General features: G+C 43.8%; 1 protein-coding gene across 1 annotated transcript in view; it reads left to right on the plus strand.

Annotated features, from left to right (window-relative positions):
* LOC121271521 (circularly permutated Ras protein 1-like) overlaps window positions 1–24266 on the plus strand; it is a 113176-nt gene extending 88910 nt beyond the window's left edge. Inside the window, exons 17-20 of the mRNA XM_041177502.1 lie at window positions 5058–5198; window positions 9740–9833; window positions 16881–16949; window positions 22612–24266. Coding sequence (XP_041033436.1) covers window positions 5058–5198; window positions 9740–9833; window positions 16881–16949; window positions 22612–22704 — 397 coding nt within the window. The 3' untranslated portion in view covers window positions 22705–24266. The remainder of the gene's footprint in view (window positions 1–5057; window positions 5199–9739; window positions 9834–16880; window positions 16950–22611) is intronic.
* Window positions 24267–27634: the final 3368 nt, after the last annotated feature.

A 27634-nucleotide genomic window follows, 5' to 3' on the forward strand; every position in this document is an offset into this window, starting at 1 on the left:
GCACAGGTATGTCTTCCATATCGTGCTTCCTCGATGGCATGGTCATGTGGAAGCTGACCTTCGTCTCCCTCTTCAGATTCCTGGTCCTCCTGCTCTTCATCCTCTGAAGAGCTCTTATCCTCCTCCATGTCTCCCTCTGGCAAGGGATCCCCCTTAGAAGCACCAGGTTGTAAAGGGCGCAACAGACAATGATCATGTGGGAGACCCTATCTGGAGTGTTCTGCAGAGCCCCACCTGAGCAGTCCAAACATCGAAAGCGTATCTTAAGGATGCTAATGGTTGGCTCGATTATGGATCATGTGGAGCTATGAGCTGCACTATACCTCTCTTCTGAGGCATTCTGAAGATGCCATACAGGTGTCATGAACCATCCTCTGAGTGGGTACTCCCTATCTCCTAACAACCATCTCTGTAGACACTGAGGCCCTTCGAATATGTGATCCACCTGGGAGTGACTCCGTCTGGGAGGGACTCCGGGTGTATGCATCGTGGGAACTCCCAGGGTACCTGGCACAAATATGCATTATGTGATTATGATGATCGCACACCAGTTGAACATTTATGGATTGGAATCCTTACCAGTTGATAAACATTAGGTTCTGATGCCATTGAGACCTGAACGCCATATGGGTACAGTCAATTGCATGCTGCACTTTGGGGAAGACTGAGATAGCTGCAAATCCATTAAATCTAGCAGTCTGGCTCTCTTCATCAAGTGTGAACCTCGCATATTGATGAGCCTTGCTGTAGCGGGCATCTTTGACCTTGATGCATCTATGTGTGGCTGACTGCGAGATGCCACACAGGTGCCCTGTAGATCCCTGGAACAATAAACAGGCAAAGAAACTGAGCATGGTGGTGACCTTCAAGGCTTTTGGCAGAGGATAGTCCCCCACTCCATAGAGCTCCTGAAGAATGTGACAGGTATGACCTACTAGAGCTCTGGGCAAACGCAGATATGCGCAGCAATGTCTCTCGCTCATGTGCAGATCGGTGCATCTTCTTTGGTAGACCCTTGGTCAAGCGAATCACCTCCATGGTATGGGGCTGCCCTCCTCATCCTCATGTTGTTGCTGGGGCAACCCAGGACCTCAGGTAGGGCCTCCTGCTGAAGCTGTGCTCAGCAGCACCTGTCCCTTCTCCTCCTCCTCCACCACCTCCTCCTCCTCCTCCTCCATTCTATGAGAATCCTCAAGAAGGCAGCATTGAGCCCAGGCTCCATTATTGTATTCCCCTTCTCTCTGAAAACTGATAGATATAAGACATTAATGAAGAACAGGGAAAAAACAGTAAAGTTCACATTTGCAACCACTGTAATGTCCATAGTGGTTTCTGCTCCATTAGCCTTGTCCCTGATGCAGCCCTTGTGCCTGAGACATGAACGCACAGATCAAGGTGACCAAGATGCCATCCCTGCGACTTAATATCACTAAATCCTACAGAGGTTTGAATGACATGCGCCACTTTACCAAATTCAGTCCTCCAATCTCAGATCTGGCTTACTGATTAAAGTTAACTTGTACATAATTAATGACTGGATGCCCTTTGGCCCATTACACACACGAATTGACGAAAGCACATGAGAATCTTTCACTGATGATCTGCCATATAGGCAGCAGCTGTGCCTCCATAATGGTTGCTGCATTCTCAATTTCTGCATTCCTGTGTATTAATGTTGAAATGTAATGCCTGTAATGACTCCCGCAGTCTCCTGTTACTGTGCAGCAAAAGGCATTGGCTCCAATGGCAACCTTCTCAAGGAAGTCCTCCTAGTTTCTCTTAGCACTTGTGCCTCTAACAAGTTTGAGGATGACCCCTAAAAGGGCCCCTTGCTGCAGCCGTGCACTCCTCCCCCACTGCCTCTAACCCCCTCCCATGCACATTTGTTTCTAGTTTTGATTTCAACTGCGACATTACTTAATGTGCTCAGGATGGTGGTTCTTCATTTTTATTTTGAGACCAGCTTTGACCTTCCCCTTGTCAGTGTTCAGGTCCCACCAATTTACCTGGAACCTCACTATGTACAAGTAGAGCTCCCCCCTGTTATTTCCCAGCCTCCCCCAGTAATACTGGATCCCATTGTCATTGTGGTCAACATTCCAACCCTTCCCTCTCAAGCCATCACAGTTGACGTGCCCATGCCCTGTGTGGACCTCACCCCTTCCCATCTAGAGGCTTTTCTTTATTCATTCACGGGATGTGGGCTTCGCTGGCTGGAACAGCATTTATTGCCCATCCCTAATTACCCTTGAGAAGGTGGTGGTGAGCTGCCTTCTTGAGCCGCTGCAGTCCAGGTGGTGTAGGTGTACCCACCGTGCTGTTAGGGAGGGAGTTCCAGGATTTTGACCCAGTGACAGTGAAGGAACGGTGATATATTTCCAAGTCAGGGTGATGAGTGGCTTGGAGGAGAGCTTCCAGGTGGTTCCCATCTATCTGCTGCCCTTGTCCTTCTAGGTGGTAGTGGTTGTGGATTTGGTAGGTGCTGTCTAAGGAGCCTTGGTGAATTCCTACAGTGCATCTTGTAGATGGTACACACTGCTGCTACTGTAAGTCAGTGGTGGAGGGAGTGGATGTTTGTGGATGGGGTGCCAATCAAGCGGCTGCTTTGTCCTGGATGGTGTCAAGCTTCTTGGGTATTATTGGAGCTGCACTCATCCAGGCAAGTGGGGAGTATTCCATCATACTCCTGACTTGTGCCTTGTAGATGGTGGACAGACTTTGGGCAGTCAGGAGGTGAATTGTTTGTCATATGGTTCCTAGCCTCTGACTTGCTCTTGTATCCACAGTATTTATATGGCTGGTCCAGTTCAGTTTCTGGTCAATGGTAACCCCCAGGATGTTGATAGTGGGGAATTCAGTGATGGCAGTGTCATGGGATATCAAGGGGCGATGGTTGGATTCTCTCTTGTTGGAGATGATCATTGCCTGGCACTTGTGTGGCACAAATGTTACTTGCCACTTGTCAGCCCAAGCCTGGATATTGTCCAGGTCTTGCTGCATTTGGCCATGCAACTGCTTCAGTATCTGAGGAGTCATGAATGGTGCTGAACATTGTGCAATCATCAGCGAACATCCCCACTTCTGACCTTATGATGGAAGGAAGGTCATTGATGAAGCAACTGAAGATGGTTGGGTCGAGAACACTACCCTGAGGAACTCCTGCAGTGATGTCCTGGAGCTGAGATGACTGATCTCCAACAACCAGAACCATCTCCCTTTGTGTTAGGTATGACTCCAACCAATGGAGAGTTTTCCCCTGATTCTCATTGACTCCAGTGTTGCTAGGGCTCCTTGATGCCACACTCGGTCAAATGCTGCCTTGATGTCAAGGGCAGTAACTCTCACCTTACCTCGGGAGTTCAGCTCTTTAGTCCATGTTTGAACCAAGGCTGTAATGAGGTCAGGAGCTGAGTGGTCCTGGCAGAACCCAAACTAGGTGTCAATGAGCAGGTTATTGTTAAACAAGCGCTGCTTGATAACACTGTCGATGACCTCTTCCATTACTGATGATTGAGAGTAGACTGATGGGGCAGTAATTGGCTGGGTTGGATTTGTCCTGCTTTTTGTGTACAGGACACATTGCCGGGTGGATGCCAGTGTTGTAGCTGCACTGGAACAGCTTGGCTAGGGGTGCAGCAAGTTCTGGAGCACACGTCTTCAGTACTCTGGCCGGAATATTGTCAGGGCGCATAGCCTTTGCAGTAATCAGTGCCTTCAGCCACTTCTTGATATCACGGTGAGTGAATCAAATTGATTGAAGGCTGGCGTCTGTGATGCTGGGAACCTCCAGAGGACCTCTCCTTGGAGCAAAGGAGATTGAGGTGACACTTGATAGAGGTATACAAGATTTGGATAATGTTTGGATAAGGAAAACAAAGAAAAACTTCCTATTAGCTGACAAAGTACGAAGACTCGGGGGACACAAATTTGAGGTTTTAGGCAAGAGATGAAGGAGAAATGTGTCGAAAAAATTTTTTACTTGAGTAGTAATGACCTGGAACTCTGCCCACAAGGGTAGTGGATGCAGAATTGATGAACGATTTCAAAAGGAAATTGGATGAAAACTTGAAGGAAATAAACTGTCAGAGCTACAAGAATAGACCAAGGGAAAGAGTCAGCCTGGATCACTCCACAGAAAGACCAATGGCCTCCTTCTGTGCTGTAAATGTCAGTGACTCTATGGGGGTAATTAGGGCCTCATGGATGTGGTCAGTGTCGGGTGGGTGTCAGAAGAAAGGGGAATTGGGGCTGGTAGGAGGCAGAGGAGAGAGGAAAGAGAGCGGACGGAGACATTAGCGGGTGGAGGACAAAGGAGATAAGAATGAGGGCCTGTGTAGATTTTAGAGGAAAGGGGATGATTGGGGCAGAGGAATGAGGGGGCAGGAATCAAGGATAATTTTTTTTCATTCAACAATATAGAGCTGTATTTGAGCAGAAACTTGACAAAAATATTCATTTTGGGAAACTAGTGTAATTCTGCACCTGATTCATGTGCCAGTCTAACACTGTCTATGTGCCTGTGCAATCCTCTGTACCAGCATGACACTGTCCAAATACTAACACATACAATGTGGAGATGGGCCAGCCGAGTAGAGAAATTTCCCAACGTGAGCTTCCTGCCTTGTTAGCAAAAATCGTGTCACTGTCTGTGAGCTACAGTGTAATAGCATGTACCTTCGTTTCACTCTCTTTGTACTGTCTGTGTACCAGTGTGGTTCTATCCAGGCATTAGCATGACTCATGACCTTGTACCAGTGTGATCCTGCCCATATACTGGACTGTACCTGTGTATATCAACCTGACCCTATCAGTGTGCTAGCATATATTTATGTGGCACTGTTCATATACCTTTATGGCACTGTCCATGCACTGCTGTGTATTTTGTGTACCAACATTGTCTGGTCCGTGGGCCAGTGTGGCACTTTCTGTATTCTAATGTGTACCTGTGTGTACCAATGAGATCCTGTCTGTTTACCAGTGTGTAACTGTGTGGCATTGTTCATGCATCAGTCCTGTCAATGTAACTGAATGAAGTGATTTTTTTAAAATATTTCCAGCGCCATTGTTAAGGACCATATAAACCTCAGCGTTCTACAGATTCACACTGCACAGATCAGTGCTCGCTTGGCAATGGAGGGCAGGATGCAGGATGCTCAGAAGGAGGCCCTGACTCAGAAGGAACTCATGGAAGAAATACTGTAAGTGGAATAACTCCAATCCTCCTGCTCTACTGTGTGCGCAACAGCCCGTGGCAACATTGGGTGGTACTTTATCCCTGGCACATCGTTCTGGACAGTGGAACTGGAAGTGGGCGGCACTTCTGCTGTCTTCCTGTTTGCTGGTTCCCACACAATTCGAATTAAAATGTAAAGTGCTGGTAACAGGCAAGAAGACACATGCGATCACATACCAAAGGAAGCTTTTTATTAGTGAGACCTACCATTAGCTGACAATACAGCTGGTATGGGCTGGCTATAAAAGAGCCACCTGGACAAACAGGGAGGCCCTGCATCATGGCCACAAATTTGCTGCCAAGTGCCAGTGCCTGTCTTCCATGATGCCTTCCCTGGATGGCTGCATTCTAACCAGCCTGTCCATCTAGTACTGGCTACTGCTGGCATTGGAGCCTCTGTTGTTGACCAGCAAGAGCCCTTCTTTGTCCTCCTGCTGAAATATTAAGTGTATGCGACCCATGTTATTCAAGCAATTGAACTGTGTGAAGACGGTAGACAATGAGCTGAGAATATGTGTGTCCATGGATTTCACCCTATAGAGCTGATGAGCAGTGAGATTTTCAACTCCTTCCATTGTCCATGACCAGAACTCCACCCTCCACACACTGGGTTCCTTCCATTTTGATTTCCAATACTGTCGCTGCATGTGCCTTTGGAGCCATTACAAAAATGGTAATTGTAAGATTTGCAATAGAACCAGTTACCCTCCACTCTCTTCCTATCACTTTGTGCTTGTCCCCATCATCCTTGACCCTCCCACCATCATGTTGCACCTTCCCTCTGTAACCCTTTGACCTGTCCCATTATCCTCGACCCTGTCACTATCCAATTGGAAATGTAATCTCTCTCCCACTCAGCTTACACCTCTCCCTGTCGACATTCTCCTGCTAATCCTATACCCTTCCTGTGTCATCTTCAGAGTTTTTGTTAGATTCTGCAACTCACTCTACAAGACCTTTGATTATCCCAACCTCAGACTGTACCTGCCCCACCCCCTACCAAATCAGCTTCCCCCCTTAACTGAGAATGTTCCCTCTGCCAGTCAACACCCTGAGATGGACCCAAATGTGGACAGTACTGACTGTGCCCTTTAGGCCTCTCTTTTTCATACCTTGACTTAATGACTGCACTACCCCCCACCATCACTTCCAGACACCAGGCCCTTCCCACTTCATTCCTCCATGCCCCTCCCACTTCATTCCTCCATGCCCCTGACCACACTCTCTTCTCCCTTGGATCCCTCTTCCACTCCTCTATGCCCCTGGCCCCACTCCATGCCATCCAGTCCCTGCTCACCCCTGGCTTGCCCTTGCTGGCCCTGAGCCTTCATGCAAGCTGCCATTCTCCTGCTCCCCCTCCCTTTGTGCCACAGTGTGCAACAAGGAAAACCGTTGACCTCAGACACAACTGCGCAGAGCCAACTGTTGCACGCCACCTTTAAACAACATGAACAGGTCGCACAAAATTTCCATGTGCCGCTGACTTAATCTTTAAGGTAGAACTTAATTACAAAAAATTTTAATATAATGAATATTCATAGCATAAAAATACATTAAAAGTAGGAATAAAAACAAAAAAGCTGCGGATGCTGGAAATCCAAAACAAAAACAGAATTACCTGGAAAAACTCAGCAGGTCTGGCAGCATCGGCGGAGAAGAAAAGAGTTGACGTTTCGAGTCCTCATGACCCTTCGACAGAACTTGAGTTCGAGTCCAAGAAAGAGTTGAAATATAAGCTGGTTTAAGGTGTGTGTGTGGGGGGCGGAGAGATAGAGAGAGAGAGAGAGAGGTGGAGGGATGGGGGTGTGGTTGTAGGGACAAACAAGCAGTGATAGAAGCAGATCATCAAAAGATGTCAACGACAATAGTACAATAGAACACATAGGTGTTAGAGTTAAAGTTGGTGATATTATCTAAACGAATGTGCTAATTAAGAATGGATGGTAGGGCACTCAAGGTATAGCTCTAGTGGGTTTTTTTTTTAATTATATAATGGAAATAGGTGGGAAAAGGAAAATCTTTATAATTTATTGGGAAAAAAAAGGGAAGGGGGATACAGAAAGGAGGTGGGGATGGGGGAGGGAGCTCACGACCTAAAGTTGTTGAATTCAATATTCAGTCCGGAAGGCTGTAAAGTCCCTAGTCGGAAGATGAGGTGTTGTTCTTCCAGTTTGCGTTGGGCTTCACTGGAACAATGCAGCAAGCCAAGGACAGACATGTGGGCAAGAGAGCAGGGTGGAGTGTTAAAATGGCAAGCGACAGGGAGGTTTGGGTCATTCTTGCGGACAGACCGCAGGTGTTCTGCAAAGCGGTCGCCCAGCTTACGTTTGGTCTCTCCAACGTAGAGGAGACCACATTGGGAGCAACGAGTGCAGTAGACTAAGTTGGGGGAAATGCAAGTGAAATGCTGCTTCACTTGAAAGGAGTGTTTGGGTCCTTGGATGGTGAGGAGAGAGGAAGTGAAGGGGCAGGTGTTGCATTTTTTGCGTGGGCATGGGGTGGTGCCATAGGAGGGGGTTGAGGAGTAGGGGGTGATGGAGGAGTGGACCAGGGTGTCCCGGAGGGAGCGATCCCTACGGAATGCCGATAAAGGGGGTGAAGGGAAGATGTGTTTGGTGGTGGCATCATGCTGGAGTTGGCGGAAATGGCGGAGGATGATCCTTTGAATGCGGAGGCTGGTGGGGTGATAAGTGAGGACAAGGGGGACCCTATCATGTTTCTGGGAGGGAGGAGAAGGCGTGAGGGCGGATGCGCGGGAGATGGGCCGGACACGGTTGAGGGCCCTGTCAACGACCGTGGGTGGAAAACCTCGGTTAAGGAAGAAGGAGGACATGTCAGAGGAACTGTTTTTGAATGTAGCATCATCGGAACAGATGCGACGGAGGCGAAGGAACTGAGAGAATGGGATGGAGTCCTTACAGGAAGCGGGGTGTGAGGAGCTGTAGTCGAGATAGCTGTGGGAGTCGGTGGGTTTGTAATGGATATTGGTGGACAGTCTACCACCAGAGATTGAGACAGAGAGGTCAAGGAAGGGAAGGGAAGTGTCAGAGATGGACCACGTGAAAATGATGGAGGGGTGGAGATTGGAAGCAAAATTAATAAATTTTTCCAAGTCCCGACGAGAGCATGAAGCGGCACCGAAGTAATCATCGATGTACCAGAGAAAGAGTTGTGGAAGGGGGCCGGATTAGGAATGCAACAAGGAATGTTCCACATACCCCATAAAGAGACAGGCATAGCTGGGGCCCATGCGGGTACCCATAGCCACACCTTTTATTTGGAGGAAGTGAGAGGAGTTGAAGGAGAAATTGTTCAGCATGAGAACAAGTTCAGCCAGAGGGAGGAGAGTAGTGGTGGATGGGGATTGTTCGGGCCTCTGTTCGAGGAAGAAGCTAAGGGCCCTCAGACCATCCTGGTGGGGGATGGAGGTGTAGAGGGATTGGACGTCCATGGTGAAGAGGAAGCAGTTGGGGCCAGGGAACTGGAAATTGTTGATGTGACGTAAGGTGTTAGAGGAATCACGGATGTAGGTGGGAAGGGACTGGACAAGGGGAGAGAGAAGGGAGTCAAGATAATGAGAAATTAGTTCTGTGGGGCAGGAGCAAGCTGAGACGATCGGTCTACCGGGGCAGTTCTGTTTGTGGATTTTGGGTAGGAGATAGAAGCGGGCCGTCCGAGGTTGGGCGACCATCAGGTTGGAAGCTGTGGGAGGGAGATCCCCAGAGGAGATGAGGTCAGTGACAGTCCTGGAAACAATGGCTTGATGTTCAGTGGTGGGGTCATGGTCCAGGGGGAGGTAGGAGGAAGTGTCTGCGAGTTGACGCTCAGCCTCCGCGAGGTAGAGGTCAGTGCGCCAGACAACAACAGCACCACCCTTGTCAGCGGGTTTGATGACAATGTCAGGGTTGGACCTGAGAGAATGGAGTGCAGTAAGTTCAGAGAGAGACAGGTTAGAATGGGTGAGAGGAGCAGAGAAATTGAGACTAATGTCGCGCCGACAGTTCTCAATGAAAAGATCGAGAGTAGGAACCTGCCATGGGATGTCATAAGATGTGACACTGCCACACTGCTGACTCAATCCTGCTCCCGCCTAATTAAGTCACCTGCAGCACCACCACGCCAGCACCCCCCCCCCCACCCCAACCATATTTCGTAGCACTGTAAGATGAACCATTCTTTGTCAACAAAATGCAACTCATTGCAAAATGTTTTGGGATATCTGGAGGGTGTGAAATGCCATATATGAGTTTGTTCCTCTTTCTTTTGTATGTCTGCATGCTGTGCCATGAGTGAGAAAATATCTTCAATAACACACCCACAAGATCCTACAAGTAAACAGCTTTTCACAAACTAACGGCCTTCCCACCTTCTCAAGGACAATTAGGGATATAAATGCTCGCCTGGTCAGCAACATCCACATCCTGTGAATGAATAAATTAGAAAAAGGAAATTAATGTGGATGCAATTGAACCCAACAACAATTGAAACATCTCTTATTTTCCACAGAGCCAGAAAGAATGATGTGGAGCAGGAGGTGATTTACGAAAGTTGGATGCAATCCATGTCCCCTATTTACAGTGCCCTCAATAGCAAAACACAGGTAACCCAAATTAACAATTTATTTCTTTTATTTTTCTTTAGTTTTCCAGCAGCAACTCAGATCTATGAATATCTTTCACTAACCCTGGATCAGTTTTGACAGCTCATGCAAGCAGGACAGCATATGTCCAGGATGTCCTCTACGCAAATATCTGTGAGCAGGTGGGGGCTTGGGAGGATGGAGAGCTTCGTGTGATTCTCTATCCTTAACCTATGCCAGGAATGATGCTTTGAACTTAAATGAGAGAAAAGACTGGAGTTCGATTCATCAAAACTATGTTTAATTTTCCCAAGCATTACCATGAGAACTCACTGTACGTTTATTTTTTATGTTTTGACGCAAAAAATGCACTGCCAAACTGCCTTTAAAATGTGTATTTATTGGTAAGTGAATATTATTACTAACATGTTCAACCAACATACTACTGATCAGATATGAAATGAATCCCTAATGAAAGGAGATAAATTATATTGGACAGCCTCTCTGATGTCATGTCCAGAGGATACTGAGCCATATACCAGAGGATGTCTGTATAACACAGAGCATACTGAGTTAGTACAGGTGCTATAGTGTGAGAGAAAATATTATCAGCCAGATATCTATCCAGTGATCTCTCCTGTAAAGTGTATGTATGTAGATACTGGGGGAAGGAAGCATTGGGCATGACAGTGTGGCTTTCTAAAGTCAAATAGCCTGCCGACATTTACTGCTTGGGCTCAGGCATGAAGCATTTTTCTAGGGTGATTTACTGGCAGATAAGCTGGAACTCAGTAAAAGTTTATGACAGGGTGGCAGGAAGCAAGGGGGAAGCAGCTCAAAGCCCTTGAACGCCTGCTCGCAACAGCTGCCTGTTTTTTATTCATTCCATGGGATGTGGGCTTCGCTGGCTGGGCCAGCATTTATTGCCCATCCTTAATTGCCCTTCAGAAGGTGCTGGTGAGCTGCCTTCTTGAACCGCTGCAGCCCGTGTGGTGTATTTACACCCACAGTGCTGTTAGGGAGGGAGCTCCTGGAGTTTGACCCAGTGACAGTGAAGGAACGGCGATGTTTTTCCAAGTCAGGATGATGTGTGGCTTGGAGGGAAACTTGCAGGTGCTGGTGTTCCTAAGCATTTGCTAGTCCTTGTCCTTCTAGGTGGTAGATGGTGCAGGTTTGGAAGGTGGTGTCAAAGTTGGCTTGGTGAGCTGCTGCAGTGCATCTTGTATATGGTACATACTGCTGCCTCTGTGTGTTGATGGTAGAAAGAGTGAATGTTTAAGGTGCCTAGCAAGCGAGGCTGCTTTGTCCTGGATGGTGTCGAGCTTTTTGAGTGTTGTGAGAGCTGCACTCATCCTGGCAAGTGGAAAGTATTCCATCACACTCCTGACTTGTGCCTTATAGTTGGTGGACAGGCTCTGGGGAGTCAGGAGGTGAGTTACTTGCCACAGAATTCACAGCCTTTGATCTGCTATTGTAGCCACAGTATTTATGCGGTTGTTCTAGTTCAGTTTCAGGTCAATTGTAAACCCCAGGATGTTGATAGTGATGAACTTGGTGATAATAATGCCATTGAATGTCAAGGTAAGACTCTTGTTGGAGATGGTCATTGCCTGCTCTTCCTTTCAACTGGGGATTGGATTGAAAAGTAGGAAACTCACATTGTGTGCATACCAGTGATGCTAGTAGCAGTACCTCAGGGATAGGCTCCACTTAAATCTGGCTGAGTTCAGTGTTAATTGCAAAACCAGGGCTGTGGCTAGAGCAATGAACTAAAAGAGTGGGGGAGGTTTCAGGTGAAGGGAAATCTGGAAATCCTAAGAGGAGTTGAGGCAACAAAACTGTGTAACTATTATGGTAAAGACAAGTTGAGTAGAACTGGAAGGGACAGAGAGTTTAACAGCAATGGTGCATCAGTGAATAATGCCCATGAAAATAATAGTAAAAAAGTAAAATTAAAGGCCCTTTATCTATGATGTGTAATGAGGCAGATTTGATAAGGGAGCTTAAGGTGATGGAACCCTTAGGAGGAAGTGGCCATAATATGATAGAATTTGCCCTGCAATTTAAGAGGAAAAAGCTGGAATCAGATGTAACGGTATTACAGTTGAATAAAGGCAACTACAGAGGCATGAGGGAGGAGCTGGCCAGAATTGACTGGGAGATGAGCCTAGCAGGAAAGACAGTGGAACAGCAATGGCAGGAGTTTCTGGGAGTAAATTGGGAGAAACAGCAAAAATTATCCCTAGGAAGAAGAAGCATACTAAAGGGAGGACGAGGCAACCATGGCTGACAAGGGAAATCAGGGATAGCATAAAAGCTAAAGAGAAAGCATACAATGCGGCGAAGAACAGTGGGAAACCAGGGGATTGGGAAGCCTACAAAGACCAACAGAGGACAACTAAAAAAGAAATAAGGAGGGAGAAGATTAAATATGAGGGTAAACTAGCCAGTAATATAAAAGAAGATTGCAACAGTTTTTTTAGATATATAAAGGGTAAGAGAGAGGCAAAAGTGGCCATTGGGCCAGTGGAAAATGATGCTGGAGAAGTAGTAGTGGGGAACAAAGAAATGGCAGAGGAACTGAATAGGTACTTTGCGTCAGTCTTCACAGTGGAAGACACGAGTGACATCCCCAAGGTTCAAGAGAGTCAGGGGGCAGATGTGACTATGGTGGCCATTACCAAGGAGAAGGTGCTAGGAAAACTGAAAGGTCTGAAGGTGGATAAATCACCTGGACCAGATGGATTACTCCCCAGAGTTCTGAAGGAGATAGCTGAAGAGATAGTGGAGGCGTTAGTGGTGATCTTTCAGGAATCACTGGAGTCAGGGAGGGTCCCAGAGGACTGGAAAATCGCTAATGTAACCCTCCCTGTTTAAGAAGGGAGTGAGGCAAAAGACGGGAAATTACAGGCCGATTAGCCTGACCTCAGTCGTTGGTAAGATTTAGAGTCCATTATTAAGGGTGAGATTTCAGAATACTTGGAAGTGCATGGTAAAATCAGGCAAAGTCAGCATGGTTTCATTAAGGGAGGTCATGCCTGACAAATCTGTTAGAATTCTTTGAGGAGGTAATGAGTAGGTTAGACAAAGGAGAGCCAATGGATGTTATCTACTTGGACTTCCAGAAGGCCTTTGACAAGGTGCCGCAAAGGAGGCTGCTCAGTAAGATAAGAGCCCATGGTGTTAGAGGCAAGATACTAGCATGGATAGAAGATTGGCTGCCTGGCAGGAGGCAGAGATTGGGGATAAGGGGGTCCTTCTCAGGATGGCGGCCGGTGACTAGTGGAGTTCCGCAGGGGTCAGTGTTGGGACCACAACTTTTCACTTTATACATTAATGATCTAGATGAAGTAAGTGAGGGCATCCTGGCTAAGTTTGCAGATGATACAAAGATAGGTGGAGGGACAGGTAGTATTGAGGAGGTGGGGAGGCTGCAGAAAGATTTGGACAGGTTAGGAGAATGGGCAAAGAAATGGCAGATGGAATACAACGTTGGGAAGTGTGAGGTCATGCACTTTGGTAGGAAGAATAGAGGCTTAGACTACTTTCTAAATGGGGAGAGAATTCAGAAATCTGGAGTGCAAAGGGACTTGGGAGTCCTAGTCCAGGATTCTCTTAAGGTTAACTTGCAGGTTGAGTCGGTAGTTAGGAAGGCAAATGCAATGTTGGCATTTATTTCGAGAGGACTAGAATATAAAAGCAGGGATGTGCTGCTGAGGCTTTATAAGGCTCTGGTCAGACCACATTTAGAATATTGTGAGCAATTTTGGGCCCTGTATCTCAGGAAGGATGTGTTGGCCCTAGAGAGGGTCCAGAGGAGGTTCACGAGAATGATCCCAGGAATGAAAGGCTTAACATATGAGGAACGTTTGAGGACTCTGGGTCCATACTCGATGGAGTTTAGAAGGATGAGGGGGGATCTGATTGAAACTTACAGAATACTGAAAGGCCTGGATAAAGTGGATGTGGGGAAGATGTTTCCATTGAGTAGGAGAGACTACACCTAAGGGCACGGCCTCAGAGTAAAGGGAAGACCTTTTAGAACAGAGATGAGGAGAAACTTCTTTAGCCAGAGAGTGGTGACTGTATGGAATTCATTGCCACAGAAGGCTGTGGAGGCCAGGTCATTGAGTACATTTAAGACCGAGATAGATAGGTTCTTGATTGGCAAGGGGATCAAAGGTTACAGGGAGAAGGCGGGAGGATGGGGTTGAGAAATTTATCTGCCATGATTGAATGGCGGAGCAGACTCGATGGGCCGAATGGCCTAATTTCTGCTCCTATGTCTTATGGTCTAATGGTCTATATGTGTGAAGCATTTGCAATAAGATAGATGAACTAGTGGCACAAAAAGAGGTAAGTAGTTTAGATCTAATCACCATTGCAGACACTTGATTACAAGTTATCCAAGGTGTCCATAAGATACCAGGCTATACCACATATCAAAATGACAGGCAAAATGCAAAAGGGGGAAGAGGAGCCCTAATAGTAAAGGATGACGCAGGAACAGTGGTGGGAAATGATCTTGGCTCAGGAAGTAAATCGTTATGGGTGGAGCTTAGAAAATATTGATGAGAGTAGTTTATAGGCCCCCTAACAATAGTTATATCATTGGATAAAGTATTAAGCAAAATATAATTGGAACTTCCAACAAAAACAGTATATTACTTGTGGGGGACTTGAGTCTTCATGTAAACTGGACCAATAAAATTGGCAAAGGTGGTATAGAAGAGAAGTAGAATATTTTTATGACAGTTTCCTGGAACAATATGTTGTGGTCCTGACTAAGCATAAAGCTATTTTAGATCTAGTATTGAGCAATGAAGCAGGGTTAATTAGTAACCTCATTGTCATGACTCACTGGAAAAAAGTGATGCTACAATTAATTTCCATATTCAGTTTGAAAGCGACATACTCCTGTCCCAAACAAGAGTCTTAATCTTAAAGCGAACTGCATAGGTGTGAGGAGAGAGCTGGCTAAGTTTGAGTAGGTAAACAGACTAAAAGGTATGGCAATAAGTAAATAGTGGAAATACATTGCATCAAGAAACAATAACTCAGCAAGAAAAGCTCATCCATGACTTACTAAGGAAGTGCTGTATAAGATTAAAAGAAGAGGTTTATGATATGGCAAAGAATATAAGTAAACTTGAGGATGCAAATGTTTTTGAAACCAGCAAAGGGCCACCATAAAGTTGATGAAGGGAAAAAATAGAATATAAGGGTAAACAAACCAGAAAAATAAAAACAGATTGTATGAGTCTTTAGGAAAAGGAGAGGGGCAGCAATCCTTTTTCATGAGTGGCAGTGGTTTAAGAAGGAAAAGGAGAATAGTAGCTCCTTCGAGGCAAAGACAGGAGAAATTATCATGGAAAAGAGGAAATAACATTGAACAAACATTTTTTATCTGTCTTCACAGTAGAAGACACAAATTCAGCATCAGAAATAGAGGGTAACCAAGGGCTAAAAAGAATAATGAATTTAAGATAATCAATATCTGCATGGAAAAAGTATTAGAGAAATTTAAAGGATTGAAATCTGACAAATTCTTAGGACCTGATAGTCTACAATCTTGGGTCCTAAAAGAGATAGCTACAGATTCACTGGTTATGATTTTTCAAAATCCCCCAGATTCTAGAACAATCCCAGTGGACTGGGAGTTAGAAAATGTAACACCGCTATTCAAGAAAGAAGGGATAGAGAAAAGAAGGAAGTACAGGCCAGTTAGTCTGACCAGTCATTGGGAAACTAAAGAAGTCTCAACAATTAACTTAGAAATATGATCAGACAAAGGTTACATGCTTTTCCAAAAATGAAATAATATTTGACAAATTTATTAGAGTTTTTTGAGGATGTAACTAGTAGGCTAGATAAAGGGAAACCAGTGGCATTTGATAAGGTGCCACATCAGATAAGCGCTTGTGGAATTGTGGAGTGCTTTTGGCATAGAAAGAGGATTAGTTAATGGGCAGGAAGCAGAAAGTAGGGATAACAGAGCATTATCAAGAATATCAGGTTGTGATTAGTGGACTGCTGCAAGGATTAGTGCTGGGGTCTCAGCTATTTAAAAAGCATTAATGACATAAACAAACAGCCCGTGAGTAATGTATATAAGTTTGCTGATGTTACCAAGCTAGATGTGCATGTAAGAGTGTGGGGAGGACGCTAGAGACTGAAAAGAGATCTAGACAGATAAAGTCAGTGGGCGACAAGATGGCAGATAGAGTATAATGTGGGGTTTGTTAGGCTAATCACTTTGATAATAAGAATAAAAAAGCAGAATATTTTTTAAAAGATGTGGAACTTGAAAATGTTGGTGTTCAGAGAGAATTAGGTCACTCGTGGAAGGAACTGAAATTTAACATGCAGATACAGTAAACATTTAGGAAGGCAAACCACCTGTTGGCCTTTGTTGCAAGAAGATTGGAGTACAGGAATAAGAAAGCATTGCTACAATTGAACAGGGCTTTAGTGAGAGCAGTGTTATGGGCAATTTTGGTGTCCACACTTATAACTGCATTGGAGGTGGTGCTGTGAAGGTTGGCTAGGTTGGTACCTGTAATGAGATGCTGAGTAAATTGGGCCAGCACTCTGGCATTTAAAACAATGAGTGGTAATCTCGTTGAAATACACAAGGTTCTGAAGAGGCTTCATAGGGTAGACACTGAGAGGTTGTTTCCCATGGCTGGGGAATCTAGAACATGAGGGCACAGTCTCAAGATCAGGGCCTGATAATTTAGGACTGAGGATAAAGAGGAACTTTTTCACTCAAAGGGTTGTGAATCTTTGATATTTTCCACCCCAAAAGGTAGCAAATTCTCCATTATTGAATACATTTAAGCCTGAAATAGACAGATGTTTGGTCTCTCAGGGAATTGAGGGATTATGGAGAGAAGGTGGGAAAGTGGAGTTAGTCTGATGACCAGCCATGATCGTACTGAATGGTGGAGCAGGCTCAATGGTGCACCCCTGCTTCTGTTGTGTTTGTTCTTGCATTCTAATTTATGGAATAAAACTATAACAGCTCTAAACAGAAGTTGTTTCAAAGTGTCATGACCTCTCTTCCAGGACGCAGCAACAGCACAGCCTTTGTATGAGGCACTAAGCACCAAGCGAGACAGAGACTCTGTTGTTAAGGTAAGGACCAATAAGTGCAAGTGCTGATATTAGGGATATGTCTTGTGCAATGGTTGATTTGCAGATCTCTTGTTGCGGTGGCTTGTTTGAAACCCAGAGGTAAAGGGGAAGCAGTGTTGCTGGAGCACTTTTTGGCGTAATTCTTTCACTGCAATTAAAACAGAGACAGGTATCATTTGTCCCGTTGTGATTCAATCCTCCAGTACCTCAATTCTCTCATTCCAGCACCCAACTGCATTTTAAGTGATTTGATCTTTGTTTTTATTGCACTGCAAAGCAGATTATCCCAATGTTTATCATCATTCAATTAAACTTCTTTTTCTGAAAATAAAATCTCAATTTTTAATTTTCGTTTATGTCCCCGGTCCTTTTATTGTCTATCTACGTAATATTAGCAGCCTCTATATTGTATACACTTACCATTTACATCGTTCTTTTCTGCAATGCCTTTTAGAATGAAAGGCTCATATAAACTTAAGACAAATCCACATATAAACACTTCAGAATGGCAGTCCTGCATGTAAAAACTTGCATGTTGCATTGCACTTGCCAGTTTTGGCTAAAAGTGGATAATATTTTGCAAGCCTCTTAACTGATCCTTCCAACTCAGCTGTCGTTTCACAGAATATCATAATAAAGCCAAGGACACTGTGTGCTTTGTTGTATACCATCCTCCTCACAGTTCACAATGCTTCCATTGTATTATCTGCAAATTTTGAAATTGTGCCCTGTACAGCAAGGTCTAGGTCAATTGTATGTCAGGAAAAGCAAGGGACCCAACACTGACCCCTTTGGAAACTCCACTACAAACCTTCCTCCAGTCCAAAAAACATCAATGCTATAAGTTTGCTCACAAATCTATTGTGTGGCAATGTATTGAATGCCTTTTGGAAGTCCACATACACCACATCATTACCCTCATCAACTCTCTTGGTTACCTTTTCAAAAAAAATCCAGCAGGTTAGTTAAACACAATTTGCCTATAACAAATCCAAACTGGCTTTCCTTAATTTACCATATTTGCCCAAGTGGCTATTTATTTTGTCCTGAATTATTGTTTCTAGAAGCTTCCATTCTTAAAATGCAGTTTGGTAATTTTCACTTGATAAGTGAAGCACCAAGTACCAACTTGGCAATTTTCAATTTTAGCTGCCTAATTGCTGCCCCTCTCCTGCTTGTTTTTTTCTCCCACTCACTCTCCCAACCCTTGCTGGCTTCATAAATTACTCTAAGGCTTAATTGGGACAATGGAGGAATGCATAGCAAGTATGAGGGTCAACAACTAGGTGCAGTCTGGAAGGTAACTGAAATTTGGGCACTGCCCTTCAGGTATTTATCCACTTCCTTTGAAAAGTTAATATCGAATATCACAGAGCCTTTACAGTGCAGAAGGAGGACATTCAGCGCATTGAGTCTGCACTGGCTCTCTGAAAAATCATTCTACCTAGTCCCAATCCCCTTCCTTATCCCCATAACCTTGCACATTCTTTCTTTGCAGGTAGCAATCCAATTCCCTTTTGAATACCTCGATCGAAACTGCCTCCACCACCCTCACAGGAAGAGTTCGTTCCAGACTCTAACCACCCTCTGGGTGAAAAACTTTTTCCTCACATCACATTTACTCCTTTTACTTATTTTGAATCTGTACCTTCTAGGTCTTGATGCCATTTTGAATGGGAACAGTTTCTCATTATTTACCCTGTCCTTACCCTCAGGAACTTGACTACCTCTATCAAGTCTCCTCTCAGCCTTCTTTTCTCCAAGGAAAACAGTCCCAACCTCTCCAATCTGTCCTCATAGCTACAGTTCTTTTTCCCTGGGATCATTGTTGTGCATCTCCTCTGTACTCTCTCCAATGCCTTCACATCCTTCCTCAAGTATGGGAATCAGAATTGGCGCAGTACTCCAGATGAGGCCTAACTCGTGTCTTATACAAGTTCAACATGACCTCCTTACTCTTGTACTCAATGCCTCTATTAATAAAGCCTAAGATTTATTATCAGCTCTCTCAACATGCCCTGCCATCTTCAATGACTTATGTACATATACACCGAGGTCCCTTTGTTCCTGCACCTCCATTAGAGGCTCTCCCTTTATTTTACGCTGTCTCACCACATTCTTCATGCCAAAATGAATCACCTCACACGTCTCTGCATTGAACCTCATCTGCCACTGGTCTGCCCAATCCACCAACATATCTGTCCTTTTGAAGTTCAAGACTCTCCTCATCGCAGTTGACAACATTTCCGATATTCGTATCATCTGCAAAATTTGAAATTGTGCCCTGCACACCACAGTCTAGGTCACTAAGGAAGAGCAAGGGTCCCAACACTGACTCCTGGAGAACTCTACTACAAACCTTCCTCCAATCTGGAAAAACAACCATTTATCATTACTCTCTGTTACCTGTCACTCAGCCAATTTCTTACCCAGGTGACTAATTTCCCTTTTACTCCATGAGCTAGAATTTTGCTTACAAGTCTGTTGTGTGGCACTGTATAAAATGCCTTTTGAAAATCCATATACACAACATCAACAGTGTTGTCCTTATCAACTCCTCAAAAAACTCCTAGTTAGTTAAGCATGATTTTCCCTTAATCCCATGCTGCCTTTCCTTAATTATCCTGCACTTATTTAGGTGATTATTGATTTTGTTCCAAGCTATAGTTTCCAGAAGTTTCCCTACTGAGGTCAAACTGGCTGGTCTGTAGTTGCCGGCTTTACCTTTGCACTCCCTTTTGAACAGGGGTGTAACATTCACAATTCTCCAGTCCTCTGGCACCTCCCCTGTGTCTAAGGAAGCTGGAAGATTATCTGGTACCTCTGCAATTTCCACTCTCACTTCCCTCAGTGCCCTTGGATCTCATCTGGTCCTGGTACCTTATCCATCTTAAATAAAGATAGCCTTTCTAACACCTCCTTCTCAATTGTAAATTCTTTGAGTTACCTCCTCTCTCCCCTCAGTCTGGGTAGCATTTTCTCCCTTTGTAAAGACAAATAAAAGTACTTATTTAAAACCTATTTCTTCTGCCTCCACATGCAAGTCCGCCTTTTTTAAAAATCTTTAATCATCAGAACATAAGAACTAGGAGCAGGAGAGGCAATTTAGCCCCTCGAGCCTACCCCCCAATTCAATACGATCATGACTGATCTCATTTCAGCCTCAACTCCAATTTCCCGCCGTCTCCCCATAACCTTTCAACCCGTTACTAATTAAAAATCTATCTCCTCCTTAAATTTATTCAGCATCCCAGCATCCACTGCACCCTGAGGTAGTGAATTCCACAGATTCACGACCCTTTGAGAAAAGTAATTCCTCCTCGTCTCTGATTTAAATCTACCACCCCTTAGCCTAAAATATGGCCTCTTGTTTTAGAATGCCCCACAAGGGGAAACATCTGCTCCACATCTACTTTATCTATTCCCTTTAGCATCTTTTATACCTCAATTAAATCCCCTCTCATCCTTCTAAACTCTAGCAAGTATAGGCCTAAACTGCTCAATCTCTCCTCATAAGACAAGCCCTGCACCTCTGGAATCAATCTAGTGAACCTAATTGACCCTACCTTTTCTTTTCCCACCCTTTTATTATTTATATGGTTATTGACGACCTCAGGATTCCCTTTTATGTTCACTGCCAGTCTTTTTCAAGCTTTCTTTTTCTTTTCCTATTAGTTTCTTCACGTTCCCCCCGGTCCTTCTATATTCAGCCTGATATCTGTCATATGTGCACTTCTTCCTTTGCGTCTTCACCTCTATCTCTCTTGTCATCCAGGGCTCTCTGGATTTATTTGTCCTACCTTTCCCCTTCAATGGAATACACCTTGATGTTGCCTGCAATACCGCTTCCCTGAAGGTGGCCCATTGTTAAGCCGTCGTCTTTTCTGCCAACCTTTTATTCCACTCAGACTCAACTCAGATGCGTTCTCATCCCATCAAAGTTGGCTTTCCCCCTGTATGTTGCCTCCCTGGTGCCATAGTTAAGGATGTCACAGAGCAGCTGCAGGAGCAGGAGAGTAAACAGCCAGAGGTCGTAGTTGGGACCAATGACCTAGGTAGGAAAAGGGATGAGGTCCTGAAAGCAGATTTTAGGGAGTTAAAAAACAGGACCTCAAGAGCAGTAATCTCAGGATTATTCCCAGTAACACATGCTAATGAGCATAAGAATAGGAAGATTGAGCAGTTAATTATCCCTGCTCTGCATTGTTCATTGTCCTTTTCCTAACCCTTATGATACAATGGTCATTGTCCCCTAAATGCTCTCCCACTGATATTTGATCCTCTTGGGCCAACTGATTCCCCAGAACCATCCCCTTGCCAATCTAGTTTTAACCCTCCCCAACAGCACGAGCAAACCTCCCTGCAAGGACATTCGTCCCAGTCCTGTGAAGGTGTGGCTCGTGCTCTCTCTCTCTCTACATGCTATTGCTTTATGAGCTCTCTCTCTCTTCGAATTCCCACTGCTTTACGGGCAACCAATGAACTTAATGCTTTCCAGTGATGTCACTGTCTGATTTTTGTTTTCTTCAAACCCAGCATTCCAGAGCTGAAGCAGCTGTTCCTGGTGCATTTTCCAACCAGGTTCACTCTCTGCCGCCCTCCCGGGTAAATTTATTTAATATCCATGATCCTTTCAGGAAGTGCATTCCAGATCACAACAGCTCACAACATAGAAAATAAAAACTGCCTCATATAATCTCTGGTTCATTTGCCAATCTCCTTACACCTGTGCCCCCTGGTTACCAACCCTTCCGTCACTGGAAACAGTTTCTCCTTATTTACTTTACGAAATGTCCCCTTAGCCACCTTTGCTCTAAGCAGAGCAGCTCGGAAATAACTTTTCTAGTCTTGTCTTCTAACTGAAGTTTGTCATCCCTGATACCATTTAGAAAGTCTCCTTTGCACCTACTTTAAAGGCCTGATATCCTTTCAGTTCCATATTCATACAGCCACTGTCCCTTTATTCCCATGGCTTTAATTTTGCTAACAAATCATTATGCAGTGTTTATCAAATGTCTTTTGAAAGTTCATATGCACAACATCAACTGAACAATATTGTTTCATGAAAGATCTCAATTAAAGTTGGTCAAACACCATTTACCTATAACAAATGTGTGCTTTCATTTATCAACCAGTACTTTTCCAGTTGCAAATTAATTTTGACCCAGATGATAGTCTCTAAAAAATTTCCCATAGGCTAACAGCCCTTTTTTTGAATAGGGGTATAACATTGCAATCCTCCTGACCTCTGACACCAGTCCCCTTTCTAAGGAGGATTAGAGGATTGTAACCATAGTTCCACAATTTCCTCCTTTACTTCCCTCAGCAACCGAGTGTGCATCCCATCCAGACAGGGTGGCTTTTAAAAAAATCTGTTTGAAATAATCTGCCAGGGATGTTACCAATAGTAATGGAGTGCAAAATATATTTGGTTAGCCAGCTACAGAGAGAGTATTTGGAGGGATGAGCTTCTGCTGGAGAATTGAGGTTCAATGGGGCTGAAGAGCCTTTTCTTGTGTGTTTATTCAGGGATTGAGCTTTTGTGCAGGTCATCCTTTTACTGCAGCTTGTGTGATGTAAGTGGCATGAAATGTGTCAATGCAAAGTATTGAAATGTGTAATCCATATGATAAAGCTGTGTGCCATTATATTGTGTCCCCAGTCTTTCACAGATGACATCGCCAATGTGGTTTATCGGCTGAAGAACGCAAAGAAAAAAATGTTCAAGAAACCAAAGTTCATGGTGGCACTGTGACAGTTCCAGGCAAATCAGGCAGCTGCCCTTGTCGCTCCTGACTTCCTCTCCCTTGAATGGTTTAACTTCCATGGGTTGCAGTGGTTCAAGAAGAAAAACTATCGTCACTTTCTCAAGGGAAGCTATGGAAGAGCAATAAAAGCTGCACGCTGAAAATAAATTTTAAAAGTATAACTCAACATAGATGTTATAAGAGTTGGCTGATAATTGTCTGAAGCAATACCCGTAAAATTCCTTGTGCATTGCAGATGTTTGCACATTAGTGAAATATCGCCCAAGAGAACTCTCAAGCACATTCACAAAACAAGTCGCTTTGGAAATCAGAGAGTTTAGGGTGAACTTTAATTATTGGATTTGCTTCTTTTTGACCTTGCTATGCACCGTAAGATTTATTCAATGTTTAATAAAAGGCCTACAGATTGTATTTGGCCCAGAAACCACATTAAACATGTGATCGGGATTTATATTGACTTATTTGTTCAAGATCTATTGCAACAAATTATATGGGCCATGTCAGAAATATAACCTCAGGTACAGTTCTGTAAATATTAGAGTGACTGATCTACTTTGCATATTCCCTTTATCTCTCCCCTTTTATTCTTTACTGAATTAAGTATTCCTTTTCCTTGTCTTGTTTTCTTTTCCATTCACTTCTTATCCATGAAGATCAGGTAGTCATGTTTGCAAATTATGAATTTAATGCAATTAATATCTTTATAACCCCTGAAATATATTTTTAGCTAAGCAATAGGCACCAGAGAGGTTTATTCTGAAATTACCATAAACCCCTGAAAGGGTTTTGCCTCTGTGCCTATATTGCTTTAACAGTGGTCATGGTCCTAATTTGCTGTTTCACAGTGGTATTGCCAAAGCTTCACTTTCAGCTGTGGCTCAGTGGATAGCACACTTGCCAATGGTGGCTTGAGTAAGAAACCTAGACTGGCAATCCAACCTCGTACTGAAAGAGTGTTGCATTAGCAGAGTTGGAACTTTCAGATGAAATGCTAAATCAAAGCCTCATCTGCCCTCAAGTGGATGTAAAAGATCCGGCTGCCCTGTCTGAGGAAGAGCAAGGGAGTTTTCCCCCCACATAACGGACTATTTGGCCTTTATCTCTGCTATTTGTGGTAACTTGTGTTTGTAAATTGGCTGCTTTTTTAATTCTACATTACAACAATGACTACATTTCAAAAGTAATTAATTGGCTGTAAAACTCTTTTACATCCTGAGGTTGTGAAAAGGGGTATAAGGTTTTCTTTCACTAGGCAGACCTGCGTGAGTTCAAAGCATTGACCTGTGATATTCTAGTAACCATCAAATAATCTATTTGGAGAGAATGCTAAGTAAATATTACATTGTTTTGTACACTTTAATAAATTGTAAATTTCCTTTTTGAAGCTTACAATCATATAAAAAGACTCTAGGGCTGAGTGTTCTGCCACTGAAGAAAGTACAATCAAAGGGACATGAAGTTGGCTTCTGTAAGTGTATTATAGATCAGCTCTTTATCTCACTTAAGCTGGGCTACATGGAGGCTTAATGCCATTAAAATTGAACAAAAAGATATAATGCCTTCTGTTTTGTTCATTACAATCTCCCTAAAACTCTCATTGCTGCCCTTCCACTTTCACCTCCTGTGCAGTCCTAAGTTGCAGTTTCACAATGGTATTGACCACTTCCACTCTGTTATGATTCTTGGCCAGGCCCCAGGATGTGGCGGATAATTCAGTTAGGGACCGATAAGGTTTTGTTTAAAATAGATAAAGGTTGAGATTCAAGAAGCCTGATTTTCCAATAAAGCCGCAAGTCTCCACAGGTTCTGAGCAAACAAAAACAAACTTTACTATACAAGTTCAGAAATATAAAGCAATTTACAATATGTATCTTATACTCTAACATTCAGGTTAAGTATGAGGGATGTGTGAATTAACAGACGAACTGTGATCAGACACACCACACTACATAGTAAATGACAGATGCAACCAAAACAGATTCCATAGATTTCTCAACAGCCTACCCAGATGTTAGTCCCACTGTGAGTCAACCAATCTCATTGAAACTTCATCTTTCTCACAAGGGTTTCCATTCTCCACCTTGGAAAATATCTCCTTGGAATTCTCTGCAAAAGTCAGATGGCTTTAAGAATGGCTCACCCCGCAGGGTTTCAATCTCGCCCTCTGAGATACCATCTCCCTGGATTACCGAGTACACTCAAATACTGGTTTACAAGCACACGTTCAGATTTATGGCCACGCCAAGCAGGATAGCACTGCTCCAAAGGGGTACCATTGCTCTGATGGCCCTCTTTACTTAAAGTCTGTTCCCTGCAGCCCTTTCTAAAACTTTTTAAATCAACTTAACTCGGACTTCTGTCTAACCCAGTCTCTTGTTGGCTGGCAGACTCCATGAAACTGACTACCTCAAGAAGAGTTGTTCACTGACTCGTAAACTGATCTGGTGACCTATCAATATACTCCCAGAGGTTACAATGCAGGAACCAATGTAATGAACATTGGAGCATCTGTACCTTGAATGTTACAATCTCCACAGTGGCTCATTTAACACCTAGGGAGAGACAGATTAATGGATAGCATAGCAACTTTCACCTCTTGCATTAAATGCAAGGAGTTAATGGATGTGTCTTAGATTGAGACTATCAATTCAGCTGCCACTTTTGCATTCCTCTGTTTCTCTAGTCCACCAAGCCAAACACCCCCCTTGCCCGAGCATCTGTCTTTATATTTGTCCTATCTTCTCCCATGCTTGTTCCAAGTCTGAGACTCACTCCCTATTCCCTTGATCATATTTCCATCAAACTATTGATCATTCAACTTCCCTTTCTGGCTCCCATGTTAGTTGTTATTGCTAGTAGTTTTATCTCCTCAGTTATTGACCCCTCTTCCTTTCAAATTATATAATGGAATCATTGTATCATGGAAGGTTTATAGCACAGGAAGAGGTCACCTTGACCCATTATGTCTACGCCAGCTGAAAAACAAACCACCCAGCCTAATCCTCAAAAAATTCAAATTAGTCAGATATGACCTTCCCTTGACATATCTATGCAATATGGTTGACTCTTAACTGCCCTCTGAAATGGCTGAGAAAGGACAGTTCAAGGGCAATTAGGGATGGGCAACAAATGCTGGCCCTGCCTGCAAAGCCCACATCCCATGAAAGAATAAAGAAAAGATCCTTGATTAATATCTAAGTGACAGTCCATCCTGTCCCTCAGAATTGATTCCAATAACTTGCCCACTACCGAGGTCAGCCTGACTGGCCTGTAATTATTCGGTCTATCCCTCACTCCCTTTTTAAACAAGGGTACAGCATTAGCAGACCTTCAATCGTCCACCGCCACATCTGTATCCAGAGAAGATTGGAAAATGATGGGCAGACCCTCCACATTTTCCTCCCTGGCTTCTTTTAACTGCCTGGGGTACATTTAATCTGGTACTGGTGATGAATTCTCCAACCACTTCTCCACAGTTACCCCTGGTGTCTCCCAAGGCTCTGTCTTAGGTACCCTGCTCATTTACATGCTGCCCCTCAATAACATCACCCAAAAGCATCTCAGGTTTCACATGGAAGCTGATGGCAGGGTTAGGGATAGGTTAAGGAGAGGGAGTGTTAGAGAGTGAAAGGGTTAGGGTGAGGGCAAGGGCTAGGACCAGTGTTAGGGGTAGAGTTGGGTGAAGGTTAGGATCAGGGTTAGGGTAAGAGTCATGATGTGGGTTAAAGGTTGAGATATGGATTGAGGTAAGGGTTAGGCATAGAGGGATAGGATTAGGGTTAGGCGTTGCGGGTTAGCATTTAGGGTTAGATGTTAGAGTTAGTGTTAGGGTTAGGTATTCGGCTAGGGGGTGGGGTTAAGGTGTAGGTTCAGGGTTAAGGGTTAGAGTTTATAGTTAGGGTAGGGTTAGGGAGGGTTAGGATGTGTGAGTGTTAGAGAGCGAGAGGGTTAGGGTCAGGATAAAGGGGTAGGCTTAGGCTAAGGGCTAGACCTAGTGTTTGGGGTAGGGTTGGGTAAAGGTTAGGACCAGGCTTAGTCTTTGTGTCTTTTCTCCAATGAGACTGAGTTGCTCCAATATGCTAAAAGCTGTTATTAGAGTTTGAGGTTTCGTCTGTTGGGGGGTTGGTCGTTGTGTTTCAAAAATTGCTCCTTTTCTAGAATGTTTTTTATTAAGGAGCATCCTTCGAGATCAAAAATTCTTAATTTGTTTGAGGGTCTCTTGTCTTTGTTATGAAATCAAATAAAGTAGCAAATGGCTTTTTTGGTCTCCTTTGCTCGTGATGACCTGGGTTTCAAAAATTACTCCTTTTCCGAGGATGTTTATATAATGGTACAAAATTAATTGAAAATGTTGTTCATAATACAATGTTTGAGATATTACATGGACTTAGGTTTTCTCTACTGAGGCTTCACTGTAGCTTATTTTACCTTTTCTGAAGTTATGTTTCACGTTTCACATGAAGACATGTTTCACAATTTCTTCATCGGGGAAAGAAATGATCCACTAATTTCCAAACCTCAACCATAGTGAGCACAAGAGTAATTAAAAATCTCAATGTGAAAAAGATGTCTTTGTATGACTGTAAAAGATTGAAGTTCAGACTGTCTTTTTATGACAAACAGCCGTCAACAGGTTCCAGAAAAGTCCAGCTCCAAATGAGGTGCAAGTGAGTGAAGGAATGTTCTAGAATGTTCAGAAAAGATTTTAATTCCAAATGTCACACTCGTGCTGCTGTTCAAATATTTAATTGTTGTCTATGGTTAAGATGTTAAAGTAAGCAAGAACAGAGTTAAGGTTAGGGTATTGGAATTAAGGTTTACATATTCTGGATGAAGGTTAATTTGAGGCTTAATTGAGGGATGGATTATGGTTTAGGTTACAGGTTGGATTGGAGTTGGGAAATAGCGTCAAGGTTA

This window comes from Carcharodon carcharias, chromosome 31 (assembly GCF_017639515.1).
Source record: "Carcharodon carcharias isolate sCarCar2 chromosome 31, sCarCar2.pri, whole genome shotgun sequence".
In the NCBI taxonomy this organism is placed as follows: domain Eukaryota; kingdom Metazoa; phylum Chordata; class Chondrichthyes; order Lamniformes; family Lamnidae; genus Carcharodon; species Carcharodon carcharias.